Source organism: Astyanax mexicanus, chromosome 24, assembly GCF_023375975.1.
Source record: "Astyanax mexicanus isolate ESR-SI-001 chromosome 24, AstMex3_surface, whole genome shotgun sequence".
NCBI classification, from domain to species: domain Eukaryota; kingdom Metazoa; phylum Chordata; class Actinopteri; order Characiformes; family Acestrorhamphidae; genus Astyanax; species Astyanax mexicanus.
Genome location: NC_064431.1, coordinates 3330767 through 3356300, shown reverse-complemented (window position 1 = coordinate 3356300; position 25534 = coordinate 3330767). Strand labels below are relative to the sequence as shown.

The window sequence follows — 25534 nt, the reverse complement described above, 5'->3', positions numbered from 1 at the left end:
AATGCACCAGCAAACTTTTAAAGCCATTTCAAAGAACTTCTTTTGGTTGAACAATTGATTGAAATAACTTAATGGCATAATGGGCCGATATTCAGCAAGTAGTTTAAGGGCGTTTTAACATCTAAAAAGTCCAGACTGTGAGAGTCCAGACCAAGGTTATTGGGTTTGTTAAATTGTGTAAAAAATTGGTGTGGTTTGTTTTAGCTTGGTTTTACACTAGGGATGGACGATGATATCAGAATTATCTCAGTCGTTATATTATATAAACTTATCGACTGAAGTTTAAGCCTTTATTTTACTGTATGTTGGATATGTTTAAGTAATGTTGTTTATTCTACTACAGTTGGCCAACATTGGTGACGCTTCATAAAAATATACTGATTTAAGCTCATTTTATTAGGTTTAAGGATATGTTGGGGTGTCTAGTCTCTCTCTTATAAATTATAAGTTACAAATGTGTATTTTTTTGCATCAGCCCCTAATTCCCATATCGATGCTTCCATATTTTACACTGCACTCCACTGAGTGTCTTAAGGAACTACTCTACATTCAAGCCTCATCACTTACATTGACTGCATCTCTCTATACTTGCCACTGATTGGTTACTGATTTTCAGGTCAGTAAATTGCCTATTTGTAGGTGTTGTGTCAAATTCTGCCTCCATGCCAAAATTCGAGTCTTGTACGTGTGCATGCATCACAGCATTGAGATGAGCTTTACCATTGTGTTCTTTTTCTTATTTCTGTTTATAATTAAAATATTTAATCTACAGTTACAGCAGATACAGGGGTAACAAGCACAAGCACATGCGCCCATAGTTCCTCAACTTCCTCAGATTCCTGTAATTGATCCATATAGATTCGACTATTAGGGACATATTGATCCAGTCCAAAAATCTTAATGCTGTTTTTTTGGTGAATACGAATTTTATGAGCTTTGTTTGTTCTCAAAAACCAAAAAAAAGCACAGTAGTAAAAACAAAGGATCGTAGTTTATTTGATTTATCATGATCCTGACACATCGTCAGATTGCTCACTCATTTCCAACCCTTTTCTCTAAGTACTATAAGCAAGCTTGTGTTAATATTCTGAGCATCCTCCATCCATTTCTACGTGTCTTCTTCTGCTAACTCTGCTAACAGACACATTTAATAGGTGTACAGGTGGGCTTTGTTGTTTAAAACCCGGGTTGGTTGGTTGGCAGTCGCTTGAGTTCATTTGTGATCATCAGCCTTATTTAGCTCACGGACTGTGTTTTCCATTAGCGAAGCAGAGCAGTTCCTCTCCGTTTCATGGTCGGCGAGTTCTTATAGAGTGAAACACAAAACTCCAAATCCCACAAGCCCTCATCCTCCCCATGAAGACATTTATTGTTCAGTAATGTCATCTGGCAGGTCTGCCCACCGTGCAATTTGGCAACCAGACATGATGGCTCTCAAAGTCCCCACAGGCACACTCAGTCCGGTGTGTCACCATCAGCCTACATCCACCATACAAAGAGGGTTTTTTCCCCCGGATTTTAATCACTAGGAATAATTAATCCAGGTTCCCTGAAGTCCAAATGAAAGGCTGGGAGGAAACTTTGAGGTTCAGCTGCTCTCATGCCATTTCTCCTCAGCAGACAAGTCCAGGCGCGTCCCTGGCAGCGTGTGGCTGCTGTGTTTACACCTTTTTCCGCAAGGTAAATTAGAGTCAACACTGAACGCCAGATAAAAGAACACATTAGCGAAGAACCTGAAAAGGAAATGTTTGAACACTCCTACAATCATACAATGTCAAACCAATCCAGCAGTGTTTTTGACTTTGAGTGATTTTATTTCTTAGTGGGTGCTGCACATCCTGGTAATGTTTCCAATACGCCTATACCTACCAAATTAAAGTACTGTATTTTTTGGGCTATAACTATATACTTAAAATTCTTTCATTTTTCTAAAAAATCATCAGTGCTTCTTATAATCCAGTGCACCTTATATATGAATTCTATCAGTCAGGTATTAAGAAGCAGTAAAACCACTGTGCTAAAGTACAGCATTTTAAGGGTGAGTTTTCAGAGAAGTCTCTCCAGCACTAAGGCTCGATGCAGCAGCATTAGCATTAGCTGCAGCCGCTAACCACAGAGTTACTTCTTTCGCCATTCAAAGGTATCGGAGTGCATCGGACTGTAGTTTGCGTGTTTGCCGTGTTAACACAAGCTACATGAGACACACCTCTAGCTGATAGCAGCCTGGGAATTGACATCCAGCTAGCGCTGCGGTTAGCGGCTAATGCTAATGCTGCTGCACCAAGCCTTAGTGCTGGAGAAACTTGACTGAAAACTCACTCTTAGAGGAAATATTGGAAGTTTAATCTTACTGTACTTAAACGGAAGCACTTGAATTCAATTCAGGATGTTTAGAGAGTCATTTTATGATCGAGTTAATTTAAAAAGTAAGTTATATTAGTTGCAGACCCTGTGAAATCTACTGTATTTTTTTTCTTACATTTACTCAACCATAAGTACTCAAAGTCATCCATATTGGGTCATAAGAGATTAGAGAGTCCCGATTTGGATGTTTTGCCCTAATCTAGTCTACATGTCTTTTGTAAAGATTTTTGGCATATGTGGATTTACAGTAATTTTTGTGTTTTCTCTTAAAGTAGTAAAAACAAAAGATTGAAATTGGATTGGACTTAAAATAGCTTAACTGATATCCAATTAAAATATGTGGTGATGTCCTACTTACTATGCTTTGCATGAACCATAGAATTAGTTTACAACAAAATTGTGCAATAGTAATAGTCTCGTGTTAATGTATCCCTGACAAAGCTAGAGATCAGCCTGCGTTAATTAGTTAATAATTTTTAAACAAAATTCCTTAAATTGTCAGGTCAACAGGTTAAAGTGAATTGTTTTGTGATATTTTAAGGATAAGTATCACTAAGCCTAATAACTAAATGCTCAGTTAATTCAGGAGCTTTTGAGCTGGGAAATCAGCAAACCTTCCTGGATTGAGGTCCTTCAGGACCAGAACTGGACATTTCTCATGTAGAAAAATCAGATTAATCATCTGGGAGTCTCCCATCCCCCCCACCATCGTCTCATATAGCCCAGTAGCACTGAAGGTCAGCCTCTGCCATGTGCTGACCAGCAGCGAGAGGCTCTTAAATCCGTTTAAGATGCTTCCCAGGGTTCAGAGGGCAGAAGTGTGAGAGCAGGCACCTGTGAGGACGGCTGCCTCGTTGCAGAGTGATGAAGGGAGCTGATCTGAGACCAGTTCTGGGGTTTCTCGCGTCATGCTTCACGTTGGGAGTCAGTCATAGATCAGCGTGAAGGGGCAACTTCCATCCGGAACATTCGAAGCTGGAAAAGCAATCAGGTCTGCAGGCTGTCCGACGAGGAAGCTCACTTTCTGTTAAAGGCATGAGTGTTATATGCCTGCTGTACTCACACTCGTCAATGTCCCCCGTGGGGGCAGTTGGGGCATTCTTCACTGCTTTGGTGATTGGATCCCTGCTGAAACCAGCACGGCTCAATCCTGACAGTGTGCAGTGTTGTAGAAACGTGTACAAGAACAAAAACGACCAATCCCAGTTCACCCCTGGCCCCTAACCCTCTGTTTTTTGCATTTATTACAGCCTTTTTCTTTATTAAAAGCTTTAAAACACTATTAATACCTTTTTCTAGCTAGCCAAAAGCTAGCTACATTTCCTGTTCCACCTAAAATGGTACAGCAGTTACATTCTGCCACCTAAAGCTGCTTCACTTAAGGTGGAACAGAAAAACTTAGAAAATTTAGTATTTTAGCTTTGTTAACAGTTACAATAAGCACTACAACATCTTCATTTAATGTAGTTTCAATATATTGTGTTAATCTTCTCCATTTTAAAATGCTAGCAATACATTTCTCTAGCTATAGCTAAAATTTCCTGTTCCACCTTAAATGGTACAGCAGTTACATTCTGGCACATGGAATTAGAGGTGAAAGGCCAAAGACACACACAAATGTAGTAGTTTAATTTTGCTAAAAGTTACAATACCCCCTTCATTGTCTTAGTTTAATTTAGTTTTAGTGTATTATTGTAATTTTCTCTGGTAAAAACGCTTGTAATATTTCTCTAGCTAGCTAAAATTTCATGTTCCACCTTAAATTGCACAGCAGTTACATTCTGGCATGTAAAGCTGTTTCGTTTCATGTGTAATGGGAATATTTAAACAATAAGCTAGCAAATAGTTAACTTCTGCTCCCTGTCCGGAGGAACATACGTACTCCAAATGGGACATACTCCAAACTGAGGGATATGAGAAATTGGCAACAAGATGGTGGCAAAAGTAGCCAAAATGTAGTATTTTATCTTTGCTAAATGTTATCATAACCACTGTATTGTCTTATTTTAATGTAGTTCCAATGTATTGTGGTCTTTTTTGCCATTAAAAAGCAGAAAAACGTTGGTAATACATCTCTACTTAGCTTTCTAACTATGGTGCTCCAGTTACGTTTAGGCAACTGGGGCTGCTGCATTTAAGGTGGATCCGGAATTCATTTTAGCAAGAAGCTACCGAAAAGCTAACTTATTACTTATCACCAAAGAATTAGATGTGTATTATCAAATTTACCGCTCCTCTGCCAGATTAGGTTGCCTGCAGAGCATCACTAGTATCTGCCTAAAGAAGTAGTAGTGTTATATTTTTAATAATTTATTTTGTCATTTTTTTAAGGGAGGATTTCAGGGGTAGGAGTAGTGTTAGGGGGTACACATGAGAAATGGGATTGGGCCCAATAGCGTGAAAGAGATCTGTTTACGAAAAAAAACAAAAAACAAAGCCAAATAAGTTCTTCAGCCCCAGTGTCATAGCATATGGTTGCATTTCCGAAGGGCCTGGCTGCGACAAACGCTGATTGCAGTGAAACAGGAAAGGCATTAAGCAAAACAGAGCGAGGGAACATCCAGCCAGACTGCCCCGCGGCACTTGATCAAGTGCCACTGAGGCCCCTCATCAGGCCTAGCCTCCATGACCTCTCATCCTGTCTCTCCTGGAGCTCTCTCTCTCTATTTCTCTCTCTCTCTCTCTCTCTCTCTCTCTCTCTCTCTCCCAAGCTTTAACTCCCAGATTCAAGATAATTCACCGTGCAGCCCGGTTACATACCAGTAGGTAAATAGAGCTGGATCTTTTACAATTTAGTAAACCTTCTCATCCTTTCTGAGACATATACCAACCGTAATCTGCAGAGCTGGACAATATAGCAATATTCTATCATAATGTGATGTTCTTATTGTATTAATCATCTATAATTAAATCACTCACTATACAAAATATACATCTGCACTCTGGGGCTCTATTGGCACTTTAATGTACATCCTGTACATTCACACTATTTCACACCTGGATAGTATTTACACTCCACTGTTTCACCTAAATTCAACACTTGCACAGTTTTATATTCGGTATTGTCATATATATTGTCATAACCTTATTCTGTATTACTGCACTACCTCCTATCTACGGTTAGGTTACTTTCATACTTTGTGTAGTTTTGTATTGTGTGTGTGTATTTATATATATTCTTGTATATCGTCGCTCTCCAATGAAAAACAAGTATTTTTATCTATTTTTGTCGATTTTAGTTGACTACATAATTGGAACACATAAACTTCGATGAATGGACCAATAGAAACTCTGAAATAAACTCTTTTTACATTGACGTTTACATTAAAGTTTAGAAGGTTATTTCTCTCTCCTGTTAAGATACTTGATTTTCATTGGACAGCAACAATATATTATTTGACCACTGTAGTAGGTAAGATACTTATCATGAGGCTACAGCATTTTATATATATTTTTAATCTTATAAGGTATAGTTTATCTATCTATCTATCTATCTATCTATCTATCCATCTATCCATCTATCCATCTATCCATCTATCCATCTATCCATCTATCTATCTATCTATCTATCTATCTATCTATCTATCTTCTGAAAGCTGTGCAGCAAACATTTTATCACTATACGATATGTGAAAAAGCATTTAAATAGCAGAACAGCAGAATCAGCCACTGCTACTAATGTATTTTATCTATGTGTCAAAATATGATAAATACAGTGTATTGTGAAAATGCCTTTAAATATTATGATATAAGATTTTTAACCATAACATCCAAGGGTTGTGCATTTATACTTTTTATATTATTACCAAAATTGTACTGTATCGACTAAAATTAGGAAATATATTGGGATTTTTGCCATACCGTACAGCTGTACTATTGCTGTAAATAAACAGAGATGGAACAATTAATTTTTTTTTTTTTTTTTTGCTTTGCCAACACTGATATATGGATGCGTACACTGATACCAATCATATATATTTTATTTATTGTTATACTGGGTATCATTATCAGGCTGTCATAGAATCTACATGTCGGTGAATAAATGTTAGCTACACTTATAGGCTTAAGGTGCTTCAAATTATAGGAGATGTATAAAACTGGTTTATTCCATCCTAAAAAATGTTCTTGGGGATATGCAATAAATCTTTTTTTATTAAACGCACCCTGAACTGCATTTATTCTTTATTTCAAACTATTATAAACTTCTACAAAAGTTAAATGAGCTTGGTCAGCATTTAACATACCCAGATAAGGTTTTACATGCCTATTTACAGTAAAACAAGCTGATATTCCTCTCATAGTGTGCTAACTAATAATTGGATTAGCTGTGCTTTGATTGGTTGGATTATAGCAAAGCTCTATGACTGTGTAACAGAATGTACATGTCCGATGTACATGTTGTAATAAATAATAAATGCTTTTGATTTATTCCTATTAACACAAGTATTACCAGATAGTGCTGTTTTCCTGCCTCGCTATCTGAACTGCCTCATCTGGAATGCTGCTAGGCTAGGGTTAGCCTTTAGCTTAGCATGGCTACTCATTTGCTTGTATGGCTTTTAGCATCCCTTCTTGGGGTAAGAATGTGGGCTAGTTTATGTCAGTATTGGGGATAAAATGCTAGACAGTTTTGTGGGTTTGAATTGGCATGTTGTTTAGCCCTCTTTTGCTTATGAAGCATTTATTTTAGCATTAGCTATTTTTTAGCATTAGCAATTTAGTGAAGACAACAGTGTTTGAGGCTCATGATTTCTCAGTTCTATCTACCAAGCTCTCATTATTCATAATGCCAAGTAAAAATATAGTTTTTCATTTTAAGGCACCAGTAAAGCCTGGTATATTGCGAACAATTATTGCTACCAGATTTACAGCACCAAATCTGTCAGCATATATTAGATTTATAAAAGAAATCTTACCAAGATACAGCAGCTACGTTTTGTAACAACCTTTATAAAGGTGTTTTGCTTTGGTGTAGATATAAAATAACATTAGTATGAACTTTTTTTTTGGTTTGAGACATTCCCTAAGAAAAAAACAAAATGTGTGAGTATTAGTATTGCTGTTATTATGTGATTTTAAATAGGGAATTTGATTAGCCCTAATTTAAGACTACTGTTCAGAGCTCATCGTCGATATGCTCGAGTTCCCAACATCAACACCAGCCTTTCTTTTCATCAGGATGGCTGAGGGTTCTTGAAACCATCAGCGTTTCTTTGAGCCGCTCTGGTGTTTGGAGTGGAATTCGAGTATGAGGATGTTTGTAATTGCCATCAAGATAAATACTTGTTCTGAGTCGAGTATAATTACAGAGATCTGGCCAACTGATACGGGCTTCATTGGTGCCATATGACCACCTGCAGCTATGCAGCATTAGCAGGGAATGCGGCCATGCAAATTCCGTATGAGGGTACCTCACGAATGCGAGGATTTTACATTCATCAGATTACAGTGTATAAAGTGAAGGGGGTAAAAACGGACATTTATTAAATATCAAATATCAAATTACAGTGATTAAAAGATAATTAGTCAGTTTTCTGGACTTAATTAGGTGCTATTTTACCTCATATACAGCTCTGAAAAAATTAAGAGACCACTTCAGTTAGTTTCTCTAAGTTTCTCTGATTTTGTTATTTATAGGTTTATGTTTGAGTAAAATGAGCATTGTTGTTTTATTCTATAAACTACAGACAACATTTCTCCTAAATTCCATTTAGAACATTTATTTGCAGAAAATGAGAAATGGCTGAAATAACTCAAATAATGCAAAGAAAACAAGTTCATATTCATAAAGTTTTAAGAGTTCACAAATCAATATTTGGTGGAATAACCCTGGTTTTTAATCACAGTTTTAAGAGTTCAGAAATAAATATTTGGTGAAAAACCCTGTTTTTTAAATCACAGTTTTAATGCATATTGGCATCATGTTCTCCTCCACCAGTCTTACACACTGCTTTTGGATAACTTTATGCTGCTTTACTCCTGGTGCAAAAATTCAAGCAGTTCAGCTTGGTTTGATGGCTTGTGATCATCCAACTTCCTCTTGATTATATTCCATTATCAATTTGGTAATATCAGAGAAACTCATCATTTTTAAGTGGTCTCTTATTTTTTCCAGAGCTGTATATCACATGATTGTGATTACTTAAGACTGTAGATTATTTATATACAACTAAATATTAGTGAATAAGAATATTTGTCTCAGATTTTAAGCATTAATAAAGGTAATGAACCCACACTTCCAGGATGCTGCTAGTCTATTCTAAGACAGTATTAAACCCACTATATCCTGTTTTTGATTGGACTATTTTTACGTATTCGAACTGTTCTTTCAAAACAAGCTCAAGCACTCAGTACATGACATTCATTAAAGTTAACTGCAAAGATCTGGACCACATATGTTAAGAACACAAAATAGAGCTGGTTGTGCAGCTTATTTGGTTCTCATTTCCAGGCAGTTGCAAAGCTGTTGTTTTGTGGTATGTAGGTCAAATAGGTAAAACCTAGAGGTTGTGTTGCTAGGATGTTGCTAGGTGGTTGCTAGAAGGTTGCTAGGTGCTTGCTTGGGGGTTGCAAGGAATTTGGTAGGTGCTTGCTAGGAGATTGCTAGGAGGTTGGGTGGTGGTTGCTAGGTGGTTGCTATGTGTTTAATTGGTGGTTGCTAGGTGGTTGCTAAGTCGTTGCTAGGAGGTTGCTAGGTAAAAGTGTTTGCCCTTGAGTCACAGCTAATTGCTACAGTGTTTCCAAAATGTGGTTGCTGTGGTACCCCATATGGTTTTTTGGGGGTTTCTATTGCATTTATAATTTTGTGATCTAAAAAAGGTACGCAGACAATTGCTCCCCATTCACTTCTATAAAGAAAAGTAGAGGAAAAATTGAATTGCTACATGAAATTCATACATCTGATCAAAAAGTACAGAGTGGTCCAGCAGGAAATTGGGAGATTGTTGGTTTAAATCCCGGTCATGCAACTTGCCATCAGCTGCCAGAGCTCTGAGATAGCACAATTGGGTAGATGGAGCTCTTTCCCTTCATCACTCCTAGGGTGATGTTGATCAGCACATGGCATCTGTGAGCTGATGTATTGGAACCGAGTTGCTGCTGCGAAGTTATGGCTATTTGTTCACTAGGGTAAAATTTAGTGGTGGTTACTATGGGGTTATTAAGTGACAAAGTGTTTGCTATGGTGTTGCTATGTGATTGCTGATGTGTTGCCAAGTGGTAGCTGTGGTACCCCATATGGTTGGTTGGGTGTTACTAGTGTTACCAGTGTATTTTTGTTTTGTCATTGGGGTGTACTTTTATTCACGTCTATGGAGCAAAATCAGTTAAAACGCACAGCTGCATGGAAACCACATTTAATATTAAACCGTAATTAAATTAAACCATAATTTACAAAAGCCACCATTCATGGCCATTGCGCAACTAATGCACTTTTCCTTATCATTAAATGCATCGCTAAAAGACAGAATTTGTAAAGCAAAGCTTCCAGTTTCCCTGCATTTCTGGGTGTTCTTGTCCAAAGTAAGTATCATGTGACTCCTAAAAGGGTGACTCTGCAAACCGACCCTCTCAGTCAGGCGTGCCAGCAGCCCTGGTCTGATAGCTCTGTGGGTCCTGAACCCACTTGAAAGAGACATGAAAAAATGTGCTGATTAATTAGCATTAGTAGGTCTCTCCGATTAAGGACACAAAGGCGATTGTCCTAGAAAACGGCTCCTTTTGGGAACTTGAAATGGGAGACACATGTTGGGATAATGAGAACAGTATGCTGGGGTTGCTTGTCGGAGCAGGATTGTGGTCAGGTTTATCAGGCCGAATGTGAAAAGGTGGTCATTTCCTTCCTCTTCGGACGTGCTGGACTTTACTAGAAAACCTCCTTGTTTCTTGACCCATTATCTATTTGATCGGCTCCACTGATCAGCACTTTTATCAGCACTTTTCACCCTATTTTTCAATAGTTAGAACCCCACAGAATAGACACCCCATCAGTGCTTCTAATTCTATCATTATTGTGGTTATATAAATCCTTATTTGTATTTATCAGTTAATTAGTATTATATATGTGTATAGATGTGTGTGTGTGTGTGTGTATGTACAGGGGGTGGACAATGAAACTGAAACACCTGTCATCATTTTAGTGTGGGATTTTAGGTTTCATGGCTAAATTGGAGCAGCCTAGTGTTCAATCTTCATTAATTGCACATTGCACCAGTAAGAGCTGTAAGAGTGTGAAGGTTCAATTAGCAGGGTAAGAGCACAGTTCTGCTCTAAATATTGCAATGCACACAACATTATGGGTGACAAACCAGAGTTCAAAAGAGGACAAATTGTTGGTGCACGTCTTGCTGGAGCATCTGTGACCAAGACAGCAAGTCTTTGTGATGCATCAAGAGCCACGGTATCCAGGGTAATGTCAGCATACCACCAAGAAGTACCAATCACATCCAACAGGATTAACTGTGGATGCTGTAAGAGGAAGCTGTCTGAAAGGGATGTTCGGGTGCTAACCCGGATTGTATCCAAAAAACATAAAACCACGGCTGATCAAATCACGGCAGAATTCAATGTGCACCTCAACTCTCCTGTTTCCACCAGAACTGTCCAACCCTATTTTTTGGTTATTTCTCTCTTTTTGAATGAAGAATGGAGTTTATGAGATTGAAGCTTGTTAAGTTTTAAAGTAAGGATGTAATTTCATCTAGAACTTCATGAATGGACATTACTGATGCTTGCTTCTTTTTTTCCCTCTCTCTCTCTCTCTTTCTCTCTGAGAACCATTGAGTCACTAAGCTGAAGCCTTCAAATGATACCCATCTGTAGGTTTGGGCGAGTGGGAGTGCTTTGAAGGTGTACTTTGAAATGGATGCTGGGAAAGGGGGAATTTTGGACAGGCCGGCTCTGCAGAAAGAGGACAGATGGCGAGACCACTTAGGAGTCTCTTACAGCAAGTGGCTAATGCGCTGGAGTTCGTAGCCCTGCGTCTCAGAACTCGTGCCATTCTGTCTTGGCCTCGCGTTGTTTGTTTTTGGCCTAGGCTGCTTCCCAAGCTTTCCGCCGAGCCTCTTTATACACTTTATACACTGTCATCCTGAAAAACAGTTTATTTTCCTGAGGAAAATACAAATAAATGGACCCAACCAATGGATCCAGCTGTCTGTGATAATGAAAACGGCCTGTTTTCCATTATTTGCAAAGATTATGTCATTGTCTTATTGGTATCATTATTATTCTCAATGGAATACATACATGGATAGAGAGCACATGGTTCCTCAGATCCAGGCCTGCACCACTGTTGCTCTCATAGTTCAGCCAATTTGTTGGACAAACAGTGATAAGTGATCTCGGGGTTTTGTTTGTTTTCGTAGAGCACGAGGAACAAGCCCAGTGGGAGCAGATTAACATCATCCCATCAGGAAGATCTGAGCTATAATATTATAATAATCTCACACAACACAAGCTCTCTGCTCTGCTAGAGCACTGCAGCGTCGACCTTTAACCCCTTTCAGGCCTTTAGCAGTAGCTTCCTGCTTAATAATGAGGGGGGGAGGAAAGTTCTGGATCTGCTCTGGATCTATATTTTTGCTTTCCTGGAAAACACATTTTTTCAAAACCCCATTATGATTTGTTCTTGTTGATTTTTTTGTATTATCATATCTTTCATTTGTGATATAACTTATAAAATTGACAAAATAACGATTAATTGTGCAAACTTTATATTGTGCAGCCTTAACAATTGATTTAATTGCAGTACTTTTGGTCATGCTAGCTTGCTATAGAGCAGGGGTGTCCAAACTTTTTTTGTTGGGGGCCAGAAGGAGAAATATATTTGAAGTCACGGCCACAGACTCTGTAATAAAACATTTTCCTGATTACTTTCATTTACACACCATTTTACTTGACTTACTATCTTTATCTTTGACAGTGTTGTGTAAACTAAGATTTATCAAATTGATGTTTGATTTCATGATGTTTCTTAATATTAAACTCCTTAATTACGGCAACTTTTAGACTCTTTTACCCCGTTTTTCTGCGCTAGAAATGCGCACCCTCTCCGCTTTTAGATTCTTTGGCCGTTTCTGACACCTAGCGTTCAAACTTTGAATCTCACATTATAAAATCCTGCTTAACAGCGGGCCAACTTTCATTCTATTTCTAAAATACCTCGCGGGCCGCTCCAAAAAGGGAAATGGGCCGCAAATGGCCAGCGGGCCGTAGTTTGGACACCCCTGCTATAGAGGTATGCCTTGCCATATCTTATCGTACATGTTAATTTTGCCATATTAATGCAATATTATACCCTTAAATATATGCTGCCATATCACCCACCCCTAATTATCACATCAGGGTACTACTTTTTTGTACTGTTTTTCCAAAAGAAAAATCAAACTGTTTTCATTTCCCATTATATATCTACTAGAGACAGATTATATCTGACCAGTATCATTTATTTTACTTTAATCCTGGAAATATGAAGATATTTTAAGTGTATTATTATTAGTATCATGACATTCTGGATCATTGATTTCCGTTACAAATCTGATAAAATTCTTGCATTTTCTTATGTCTCAATTATGGGTGTTCCATATCATATATTGTATGCAGTAATACAATTTATGTTAATTTGTTGCAGCAGTGTATTCTTAAAATATATATTTTAAATTCAGTGTTTTATCATATCGCTAAAAGTATCGTTATCGAAAAGCGAAAATACCTTGAAATATTGTGATATTATCTTAGGGCCATATCGCCCACCCCTAGCCTACTGATATAATAATAGTATCAAATGTGATAACTTTAAATCAATATCTTTTTTTAATAATGAGATTATTTAATTACTTTATTTTATGTTTGGTTTTGTTGTATGTTGATGATGTTTGTTCTGGAGAGCATCTGGGAGCCAGATGGAGCTGATCTTCATATAAACAGGTACCGACCCACCAGGCCTGAAAAGCAGGGGATTTGTAAAGGGGGGTTGGGGGGGGGGGGGGTGGTGGTTTTTTTGGGGTGGGTGGGTGCAGAGGCTTGAACTTTACACATAAGTCCAACAAATGTTGCCGGCTAATTAAGCAAGCCCTCGTTTCCCCCCAGGGCTACAAGATTAGTAGTTGCCCCAATAGCCCCCACCCTCCACGTTTCCATGTTTTCCCCCCTTCTTACCTCAAAAACCAGCAGCAAATATAACCCTAATTAATCAGCGGTGTCAGCAAAGCATCCCTATGAGGCCTGTCTTCCATTCAGCAAATGCGAGATGATAGAATACATGTTTCTTTGGTGAAGGAGAAAAACATCCAGCGCCACATTTTCTCCCCCAACATCACCACCACCGCCCCAAGCCCCCCCTTTCCTCTCCGAGGTTCAAGGAGTTGTGGGGGTGTGGAGCAGAGTTTGTGAGCCTGAGGATCAAACAAATACTTCCCCTTTTGAAAAAGTAGTCTGTGCCGGTTTGTTTGGAGTTGTCTCCATATGGGTTACTGCTAATGGGGAATTTAAAGAGAACCATCTCCACTTGTAACATAGCTGGCAGTGTTCTCATTAAATTAGCTTCATGTGTGAGGTTGGATGCCAAGAAAGGGGGTGTAGAGGGAGGGAGGGGGGGAATACAGGCCAGCGCAGAACCAGACACCTTTTGAACACGACGGGACAGCGACACGGCCAGGCCAACAATTAGGGGTGGGCGATATGGCCCCAAAATAATATCACAATATTTTTTTTAATGGTATTTATCCTGATAACGATACTCTTGACAATGTGACAAAACACTGAATAACAAAAACATAAATCAATCAAGAATACATTATATATCATTATTGTATACAGTATGTTATGGCACACCCCTAACTAAGATATAAAAAATAATACAAGATTTTTATTCGATTTGTAACAGGTCAAGTCAATGATCCAGAATGATGTCATGATACCAAAAAAAATAATGCACTCCAAATATCTATCTATATATATATATTCAGGATTAAAGTAAAATAAATTATACTGGACAGATATAATCTGTCTCTAGTAGATATATAACAGGAAATGAAAACAGTGTGATGTTTGTTTTTTGTAAAAAACTGTAAAACATCCTCTGTTATTAATTACACTTGTTGGATTACATAAAGGCCTTGATTCAGTTAAGTTCTTAAGGACCCTTTGTGATTGGTCAGGGTGCAGTGTTTGTCTTCCCGGAAAATCTTTACTTTTACAGAGATGTGGATTTCATTTTCCAGCAGGACTTGGCACACTGCCCACACTGCCAAAAGTACCAGTTGGTCTTATATAATATTCAAGTTTTCCGAGACACTGACTTTTTTAAGTTTTCATTGTCTGTAAGCTTCATAATCATCAACAATAAAATAAATCAACGCTTAAAATAGATCTGTGTAATATATCTATATAATATGAGTTTCACATTTTGAACTGAATTACTGAAATGAAGTAACTTTTTAACTATAATAAAATTGTCTGAGATGCACTAGTAGAGCATCATTAAACCATGTGAATGGTTCATAATGATTCTTTTCTTGGTTTAAAGGTTCTTTATATATAGTGAATCACTAATGTAGATAAATAAAAACAAAAAAAATGTAGCATTGAAATTCTTTTATCTAGCATCAAAAAGGTTGAGTCGAATATCGAACCCTCTATAACCTTATTAGCGTATAACGTCGAACCTAAATAAAACATGTGTTCTTTGTAGCTGTGAGTTCAGAGGGTCTGAGCTGGAAGAGTGTTAAAGAGAAGAGCTGGAAGAGTAAAAGACATGTGGCCAGACAGTGCAGGATACGAGGCTGTGAAGCTTTTCTGAAGCCTCTTTTTTTAACCCTCAGATGATTTAATTACTGTTATTATTCAGAGGGGAGACGGAACACCTGGCTGACAGCAGGTTTGGTGCTACAGGAAGCGCACATCTATCAGCCCTCACCTGCTGCTGCTGCTGATGATCCCTGTCCAGACATGTCCTTCCACCATCATTCTGCTCAGTATGGGCACGGCCGTGTCCACACACCGGCCTGTTTCAGCGTCTGGGGGTGAATCCTTCAGTGACCATCCTATACAGAACTTTATCTTACAGTGGTGTTTCTAAAAAAACTAGAAATAAGTTTTGAACGTGTTTTATATTTTAAGATTGCTTCTTTTATTCTTTGCTAAAGTGTCGAGTAGGGGTGTGCCATATCATATAGTTTGCGATAAAATATCGCCAACATATTTAAATATCGTTTAACGATATTAAACACCGAAATATTGTGCCATATCACCCACCCCTATTAATCACATCAGGGTACTACTTTTTTACTGTTTTTAGCAAAAGAAAAATTCACACTGTTCTCATTTCCCATAAAAATATCTACTAGAGACAGATTATATTTGTCCAGTATCATTAATGTTACTGCAGTACTGGATATATGGGGATATATATGGAGTGCATTATCAGTATTGTGCAGTAGTGTATTCCTGGAAAAAAAAAAAAAAAAAAAAAAATCAGTGATTTGTCATATCGTCAAGAGTATCGTTATCGCAAAAATACCATGAAATATCGTGATATTATTTTAGGGCCATATTGCCCACCCCTAGCGTCGAGGCTAATATAACTAGCTAATACATAATGGAAGTTAAATTCCTGTAAACTAGTTAGCTACATGTCTAAATTATAGTAGTAACAGGCATGTCAAACAAAAAGAAGTGTTCAAAAATGTGTCTAATGCTAATAAATTAATATGTAAATTTGTAATTCGTAAAGGCTTTAAATATTGGAAAAGTTCATTTTTTTTAAACAAAAACATTTCGTCGATTATTCAGCGTGCGACAGAGGCGACATTTGTCAATGTTGGTCCAACGTACTGTTGCTCTCTGGGTAACAAAAATGTTCCAAAATGTACCAAAATCCCATTTAGTCACAATACAGCGATAAAACCAGTGTCTGAAAATGTGTCTTATGATAGAAAGTAATATACCAATTGTCCAGTTGTAATAAATATTGCTTTAAATATTACTAAAGTCCAGTGTATGAATATGAATATGAATATGTGAAACTGTATATTGCTGTATATTGTCCCAAATATTCTAGTTTAAGCTCTTTACCCCAAGCTTACCTGCTACTTACAGTATTCTGACTAAAATATGTGTTTGAAAATGTGGCATATGCTGATATGCTTTTTGCGTTTTTTTTGTTAGAGAGTTATATAGGAGTTTTTTTAAAGAAGTTTCTCCAGCACTGAGGCTGGAGCAGTATTAGCATTAGCCACTAACCACAGCGCTAGCTGTTTTGACGTTCACAAGCGAGTATTTTGGACTGTATTCTGCATGTTTGCCATGTTAAAACAAGCTGGGTGCTTTTCTTAACGCTAAGCGTTGCTAACCACGCTATTAAAAAAAAGTGTAAATCTAAGCTTACTGTAAAATAAACAGAAGCGCTTCACTCACCCAAATAAACAGTTTTCAGAAGAGAAATCTGTGTAGATTAACATCCTGGAACTTCTTTGATGTTTTTGAGTACTTAGGCTTACAAACATACAAATAAACACATATATTATTAAGTATTTTTGAGGTCATGCCTATTTATTGTATGATGTACATTATGAGTCGATAATGTAATTATCGTGAATTATGGGACTAGCTTGTGGTGACTTTTTTTCTTTCTTAAATAGTTTTAATAACCTTGACAATATGAGCACTATTAAGTTAAATATATATCATCAATTGCTGAACACCCCAAAACACACACACACACACACACACACACACACACACACACACACACACTTAAACCCAACATTAAGAAAAACTCTATGAAATATTCAAATAGTACTTTAAAATGAATGATGTTTGGGACATTCCAGGATTTTGGTACATTTCAGGGGTGGTCATTTCTGAAAATTTGATCTTCAATTTGATCATTTTTAGTCATATATTTATTAAATACAGGTAATAGACTAAAAAAGTTTGATTCATCAAGCTCAGATATTAAAGCAGTTTTTTAAATTAGATTATGTAATATATTTGGTAACTTACAGTAACAGGGTTGCAAGTAACAGGGTTGCAAATCTAGGCATCTAAGTTGTGGTTTACCCCAGGAACAGATGCTAACTGTAAAATTTAGCTATATATACAAGATCAAGGACAAACATGGTTATATAAGTATATAAAGTAAATGTTGACTCTACTCATTATTAGTCTTACAATATGAGTAACAGGGTTGTGTTCACTGAGTGACACACACAACTTGGACTAACATATTTAGAAAAAAAACTTGAAAATTGTTAGAGCACTTACTCTTGGTTTTGCCATGTGGGAAGAAAATGTCCTTGTGATGTCACTTCCTTTGTGCCAGTAGACAAATATTTTAACTCTTTCTCTGCAGGTAAAATTCCTTATGGTAACAGGGTTGAGCTCATGTTTTGGGACACAACTTAATAGCATAAAAACTGTAACATGCAAAACTTTGTAGACCAAAGAAGTTGTTTTCATAAGTAAAGGAGATGCAGATCAACAATATACAAGAGGAAGTCATTTATTTAGAGCTTATTTTAATTGTTAAATTTGCCAAAGGAGTTGGTCACCCAATGAGTGGGACAAGAGAAAACGGCCATTTTTTGAGGTGGTCCAAAGGTATTCGGTCTTTTGAATAATAATATCTAAGGAGCTTATTTTTACATCATATTTTACAGTTTGTCTTATAACAAGTACATTTTTCACAAAAAATAGTCATTTAAATATTGTGGATACGTACATTTGAAATTTAAGTGGTGGAACAGGAAATGTACCAAAATCCTGGAATGTCCCGTTAACATTTTCATTTGTAAGAAGAAATACTTAAAAATATAAATTATTTGTGATTATTGTGTTTATATGAGCTGCATGTTATAATATAATAATGAAATTTTACATTTATACTAACAGTCCAGTGTTAGATGTTTGTGTTACTGTGGCTCATCCTGTGTTCTCAGCTCTTCATATGGTGTTTAATGAGCTCGGTCATTAAGCTAAAGGCTCAGCTTTTTCCGAGCACGCAGTCGGTCGCCTCTCCCTGCCTCACAATCTCTTAATAAGGCCTAATAAAGTGCGAGGACTCTTGTTTGACCGGCGACTGACCCTCTTTCCTTTTACCTCACGGGCAGAGTTTCTGCTCGTTTGCCACATGGGATGCTGCGAGTTTATGGACCCCAGTTACAGCACCGGCCCCCCCTCTAGCCCCCCTCCACCCACCCCAGCTCCAAACTGTCCATTTGAAGTTTTAGGATGCCAAATGACTGCTGGGGCTATTAGAGAAAGCACCGAAGGCAAGGACATCAGAGGGGCCACCGGGCCCCGCTCTCTCCTCCCAGCAGGACCAGCTTCACTACAGGAACAAAGGGAAGGAAAAGAGGAAAACGGGAAAAGGGGAAAAGGCTGGAGGGAAGGAGGGGAGGGGGGGCAGACTTGTTGCTGGTTGCGGAGGGCTATAAACTGGAGGAGTCGTTGAGAGGGTGTTTGGGGAGTGTGACAGGCTTGTTAGGAGGTGTTGTGCCACCCCCTCGCTCCCCTCCTTTCCCTTCCTGCCCTCCCCAGCACACGTATGCCGCAAACTAGCCGCAGCCCCCCGAGGTGTGAGGCTGTGGTCGATAGCCAGGCTGGGCCCTCTGATTGGCTGCAGGTGTGCTCAGGCTGCCGTGACCTGCAGGACCCCGCTGCGTTCACGGTGTGGAATAAAACCCCAGGACGGCATGGCCGGGGCCCATTAGAGCTGCCCTCTTTAGAACAGGCCCACTTACCATCAGTCTTACACTTGGGGTTTGGTTAAAAAATAGTCGCTGTAATATTTGTATTTTTTGTAGTTTTATCACTTATTTAAATAACTAATTGTAGGATAAACAAAAATAATAAATAAAAAATAGTTAATGCATTGTAGCATAATTTTTTCTATGTATTTTAGCCTCATAGCTAAGGCTAAGTATTGCTTTAACATTTTTTAATACTGGTACCAGTCCAATACTTTGAATTTAATAGCAATACCCAAACGATACTTTTTTTGATACCTTTTTTAAATTGTAACCAAAAAATACAAAAAACAATCAATCAATCAATCAACCTTTATTTTCACTCGGGAAGAAACATTGAGGGTGACTCTCATTTAGAAATAATAAGAAATAAAATAGTAAAAAAAATAAAATAAAAAAAATAATAATAAAAGTACGCATTTTGAATCAACATTTAATAAAAAAAATAGAAAATAGAAAATTCTGAAATACCATAAAAAACAACAAAAAAAAAATATATAAAATTTGACATAAAAATAAAAAATGTATAAAATATAAAAAGAGTAAATAGATAATAGTAAAAGTAAAGTAAAATATTATAAATGATAAGTGATTAAATGAGTAATAGAATTAAGAACAAGAATGAAAATACAAAACATTAAAATTAAATAAAAAAATAAAAGTATTAATAAACAAAAAAATATATAAAATAAATAAAAAATAAAATATATATAAATAATATAAGAAAAAAAGATAAACTAATAAAAAAAAGTAATTTAAAACAGTCACAGGCTTTCTGATGGTGATTAAAAACCAAAAGTTTAAAATAACAATAATTATTATAACACAACATATTTGTTTAACAGCCAACATGAGTAAACATAAGTAATTCTCATCTCATTTTTAAAGCGATTGATATAATTTAATCCACTTCTTCACCCTGTTTATGAAGGGCAGAAACATTTCCTCAAAACAGGCCCTTTTATTGAAATAGTTTTTCACAAAATGTGTCTTAAGCTGAATACAGTTTTACAGTACATGCATTATAATATGACCTTACCTACTATATCACCAGTACTGTCTATATTCTATTACTTTATTAAAAAAAAATCCATCCTGAAAATTCCACAGTTCACAGTTTTCCCCATTTTCTTTTTTTTCTAAAGGAAATGAAAATGTGTAGCATCCCATGTAGCCATAGCCATTTAGATTAGTTATAGATCCTTGTGGGACAGTTGCTTCTGTTAGCATGAGCTCTCAATGTTTTTTTTTTTTAGAAATTCCTCTTAGCATGCCCCACGGATGCGTAAGAGCGTAAAGGCTGTTAAAGTGTGATCAGTGTATTTTCTCTTCAGCCATGGTGGTCTTGGTAATGTATTTCTTGTCTGGGTATTTGTATTTAGTTCCCATCTGGTGCAGATCTGGGCCGAGGGACAGGAGTGAGTCTGGGTGTGGGGGGGTCAGCATGTCACCCATGGCAAATGGACAAATGCACCATTAAGTAATGAGTCCTGCTCGTTGGGGAGTGGTTACTGGGTGACCTCTGGCCTTTCAGAAACGCATCCTTTCAGTGTGTGTTAAATTCCAGTAGTGAGGTTTTGGTGTGAAGGGATATTGGTGATAAAGTGGTATCTCCATTTTTCACTTTTTTGGTCAGGATTTGAAGAGCGGACCAATAGAAATGCTTCAAAATGACTTGATTGAAATGAATTTCCAGTATACAGCTCTGGAAAAAAATAAGAGACCATTTAAAAAATCGTTTCTTTGATTTTACCAAATTGAAAAGCAATAAGTGCCACCACTATGATTGAGAGATCGCTGGTTCGAATCCCGGTCATGCAGCTTGCCATCAGCTGCTGGAGTCCTGAGACAATTGTTCTTGCTCTCTCTCTGGGTGGGTACAGTAGATGGCGCTCTCTCTTTCCTCTCATCACTTCTAGGGTGATGTGGATCAGCACAAGGCTGCGTCTGTGAGCTGATGTATCAGAACCGCGTCGCTGCGCTTTCCTTCGAGCGTTAGCGCTGTGATGCTACTCGGCAATGCTACAGCATCAGCAGCAGTTTAAAAAGAGGCGGAGTCTGACTTCACATGTATCTGAGGAGGCGTGTGCTAGTCTTCACCCTCCTGGTGCATTGGGGCATTGGGGTAGAGTGATAGGGGTAGTCCTATTGAGTGGGTTGGGTAATTGGCCTAGTAAATTGGGGAGAAATTGGATAAAAATTTGAAATACATTTCTAAGAGAAAATTTTAAATGGTCCATATATGTTGTTTTACACTCTGTAAACTCTATTTTACATGGTCTGCTGTGAAGGCACCCTTTTTTATACAGTGCTATATGTTCCCATAGACATACATTTCTGAACAATGCCTAAATTAAATGTGTGAGACTTATTATATTGCATTATTATGACATTAAATCATTTCCCAAATTTTCATAAACCAAGGGAATCACTGAAAGGTCAACCCTAATCCACTGTACTTCACTTTTTTATTGCAGAATTAGGCTTTTGATGTTCGTTCCAGTGTGCATTAGTGTTATCAGCGGCAGTGTTGCAGTAGTGTAGTGGATTTACAGCCGGTGTTGGAGCTGTAGACGCTGTGAGTCCAGTGATGCCAGAAGCTCAGAGCTGGAATTGGCAGGGCTGATGTTGATCTTGTGTCTTTACTGTGTGATTGAAGGGATTCCCAGCCGAGAGCGCGGGGAGGAGGAGCACGCTTGATTAACGTGTTTGGAGAGATGAGATGATTGCTGAGGGAATGGAAGGCCACAAGACGGGGGAAAGCCGAGTGTTAGGATGAAGGTTCAGGAACTTCAGGGTTCCGGTCTGAACAGGTTTACGGTGCTGATTCCTTTTTTTCTATTTCTTCTCTCTGCGTCTCTTGGAGCCATAGACTGTGTATAGCTGGACAGAGCATCGCCTCTCAAAGGTGAAGCCACCACAGGTAGGGCGCCCCCTGCTGTTCGGTTTCCAGGAAGCTGTGTAACCGCACCCACCCCCATAGGTTTCAATGATAAAACAGAACAACTTTCAATCATGTTTTTTCCCCAATATACTGTAATTCTACCTCCATTATTTAAATGCAGCAGCTAGTGTAACCTCTGCTTATATTGTTAAATTTTTATATCCCCACAGAATTAGTTTTTTAAAATGTTATTCAGCTCTATTCAAAAAAGGTGTGGTTATTGTAAAAGGGCTGGTTATGGGCGGGACCAATAACAGACCGTCAGCTCCGCTCTGCTCCGCTCTGCAGCCTGTGACCTCGAGGCAGCCCTCAGGGGCGGGGTTATTTAAATGAGTAGGCTGTCTCTCCACAGTCTTTCTCCCTCCTCTGGACTCTACTGCGCAGACTCGAGTTTCAGGATCGCCAACTTGGAGGAAGATTTTGGCTTCATTTTCATTAAATGAATGTGAACGGAGACACGGCGTCCATCTTTTTTTACAGTTTCTGCGTGTCTTAGAGCGCTGGGTAAAAGCGACTGGTTTGGCTCAGTTACAGCGCGCTGTCCTGATTCAGTGCTCTCAGAGTGAACCTCAGAGTGCAACTTAGTCCCACAGCTAGCAGAAAAATGACCAGTGTGAGAGGAATTACCAAGAAAGGACAAACTTTCAAACTTTAGCTTGATCTTCGTGTGTCCAGGCCAGGTATTATGGGTTTTATTTTATTAAATGATGATAATGTAATTATTGTGCAGCCCTACTTTGAACAGTGTGATAATCGTAGGTCAGCTGAAATATATCAGCCAGGGTTTACTGCATGGTAAGATAATGTTGGTGGCCCTTAAAAAAGCATTGTTGTGAGTTTCTCGGGCTTTATCTCATGATATCGCTGGCATGGGGGTTAACTGTGTAGCCTCCTGTCATGTCAAACAACTTCCTCTAATCAGGATAACGAGAGAGACGATTAGATGGTTGATGTGAGACCACACTGGAATGGAGTGACGTTCAGCGGTTATTACAGACCTCTGCTCTGCTATTGGTTCCCTCGTTATGTCGTTTACACAAGTCTCTTTGTTTATTCTTTATCTTTTTCTTTTTTGCTTTCTTTTTAACGTGGGTCCTGATCCGACACGCAGAATATGGATTCCACTCGTCTGGTTCCGCCCCTGTCTGCTTCTGGCACGCAACCTGAGTTGTTTTGACTCGAGTGAGAGTGCAGCGTTTACCTGCAGTTCCTGGATCAGTTGTAACAGCCCCGTTCTCTCTGGCCCGGCGTACGAAGCGGCTGATTCTGGGTCAGCAGCCATTCCTGCTTGAATTCCTGCATGACTGTGCTATTCTTCAGTCAGCCGGAGGCTTGTTTTGGGAGTTGGCACCGCGAGCAGGCCTCGGAGGGTTTCTGCGAGCCAGAATCCTCCTAATTGTAGGATTGTGCAGTGTGGCTGTCACCACATAAAGTGCCGGTGGTTTTGTAGACTCTTGCAGGGCCACAATCCTAAGCCACTGTTTTGTCTTGGAGGAAGGCAGCGTCAAAAAAAGGCAAAGTCTTTTCTTCACGCTGTCAAACTCGCAGCGTAGCAACAGCGTTTGTATGTTGAAAGGCTTGTGGGGAGGTTTAGACATTTAGGCCTGCCCTACAACACACTGAAAAAAAAACATACAGAAAAGCATTAAAAAACATGCCATCACTGTGGTCTCAGTGTGGTTTATGCATCATATACCATTTTTACCATTTTTACAATTTGAATGTACTTGACATACTTGAATTTTTTTTTTTTTACTGTTTAACTCAAGGCCATGAGTCGGGCTTGAGTTGGGTTTGAGTTTGATGTTAAAATGGGACTGGGCTTGAGATGGGCTTGAGTTGGGTTTATGTTTGAATTGACTTGGGTTTATGTTTGACTGAGTTGGGGTTATGTTTGACTGAGTTGGGCTTATGTTTGACTTGAGTTGGGCTTATGTTTGACTGAGTTGGGGTTATGTTTGACTTGAGTTGGGCTTATGTTTGACTGAGTTGGGCTTATGTTTGAATTGACTTGGGCTTGAGTTGGGCTTGAGTTGGGCTTATGTTTGACTTGAGTTGGGCTTATGTTTGAATTGACTTGGGCTTATGTTTGACTGAGTTGGGCTTATGTTTGACTGAGTTGGGCTTATGTTTGACTTGAGTTGGGCTTATGTTTGACTTGAGTTGGGCTTATGTTTGACTGAGTTGGGCTTATGTTTGACTGAGTTGGGCTTATGTTTGACTTGAGTTGGGCTTATGTTTGACTGAGTTGGGCTTATGTTTGACTTGAGTTGGGCTTATGTTTGAATTGACTTGGGCTTATGTTTGAATTGACTTGGGCTTGAGTTGGGCTTGAGTTGGGCTTGAGTTGGGCTTATGTTTGACTTGAGTTGGGCTTGAGTTGTGACAATGCACTACTATTCTACTGCATAAACCCCATACTGCAAGGGTGTTTGATAACCAACAACTAATTACTGACCATTTTTGTGGTTTTGGGAGATTCAGCACTTTGCACTTTCAGCATATTGTTCATCAAAGTATTGTAGATAGATTTAATGTCCAGTCTGTTGTGTAAAACTGTCCAAAAGTAGTTTAAACAGCTACTGGTTTCCAATACCAACATCAAAAAAAGAGTATGAATGGATTTATTTCCAAGCATGGTGCTGGTTTTGCCAGTTGGACTACTAATTTTATAAATATATATGGCAAGATTAAGCTTTATATTTATAATATTTCTTAATATTTTGTTTAAAACTGTTCTGTGATGCATAAAACTGGTATCTCTGTTTTATACATTTAGATTTGTATCCAAATTCCATTATGAATAGATCAGACTCCAAAATAACCTGGAATTAAAACTTGGAATTAAAAATGGACTTTTATTAAAAGTTAAGCAGGTTTTTGCTTCTTCTGTAAAGTTGCAAAATGGTTTTGTGCGATGGTGATAATATGTTTTGTTGTTTCAAATGACATTATATTAATCTCTCTCTCTCTCTCTGTCTCTCTCTCTCTTTCTTTTTTTGCAGGGAGTCCAGTCTAGCTCGGACGAGAGCGGCCGTAAGCTCATCACGTATCGAAATGACAGTAAGTCACTGTCGAGTTGCTCAAGACCCCCATCTCTAAAATTAATCAATTCCTTTTGCCCAGCTTGAGGTATTTATCCTCTCATCCCCTCCTGGAGTTTACATTCACCCCCCCCCCCCCCCCGCCGCCCCCCTCCATCTCCTCCCCCCTTCCTCCTGACTCCAGTCCGCCCCAAACTACTGAATGTGCCAAAAAGTCACATTTCTCGCCTGTAGCTAATCCTGATTTTCCCAGCAGTCAGCCCCCATTGTGCGGGAGCGCGGACGGGAACGGCCGTGGTCTGAAAGCCAATTCCTTGTTAGCATCACAATAGCCCCGGCGCTAAGAGAGCCACGGGGCGTGAGCGACACAATCCAGTGCTCCTCTTCCTCTACCTGCTGATCCACAACCCTGATAGCAGCCGTGCGTCCTACAG

The 25534-nt window shown here is 38.5% G+C and overlaps 1 protein-coding gene across 1 annotated transcript in view; it reads left to right on the top strand.

Moving 5' to 3' along the window:
• il17rd (interleukin 17 receptor D) overlaps positions 1-25534 on the top strand; it is a 54310-nt gene that overhangs the window by 7278 nt on the left and 21498 nt on the right. The window contains exon 2 of the mRNA XM_007251478.3: positions 25062-25119. Coding sequence (XP_007251540.3) covers positions 25062-25119 — 58 coding nt within the window. The remainder of the gene's footprint in view (positions 1-25061; positions 25120-25534) is intronic.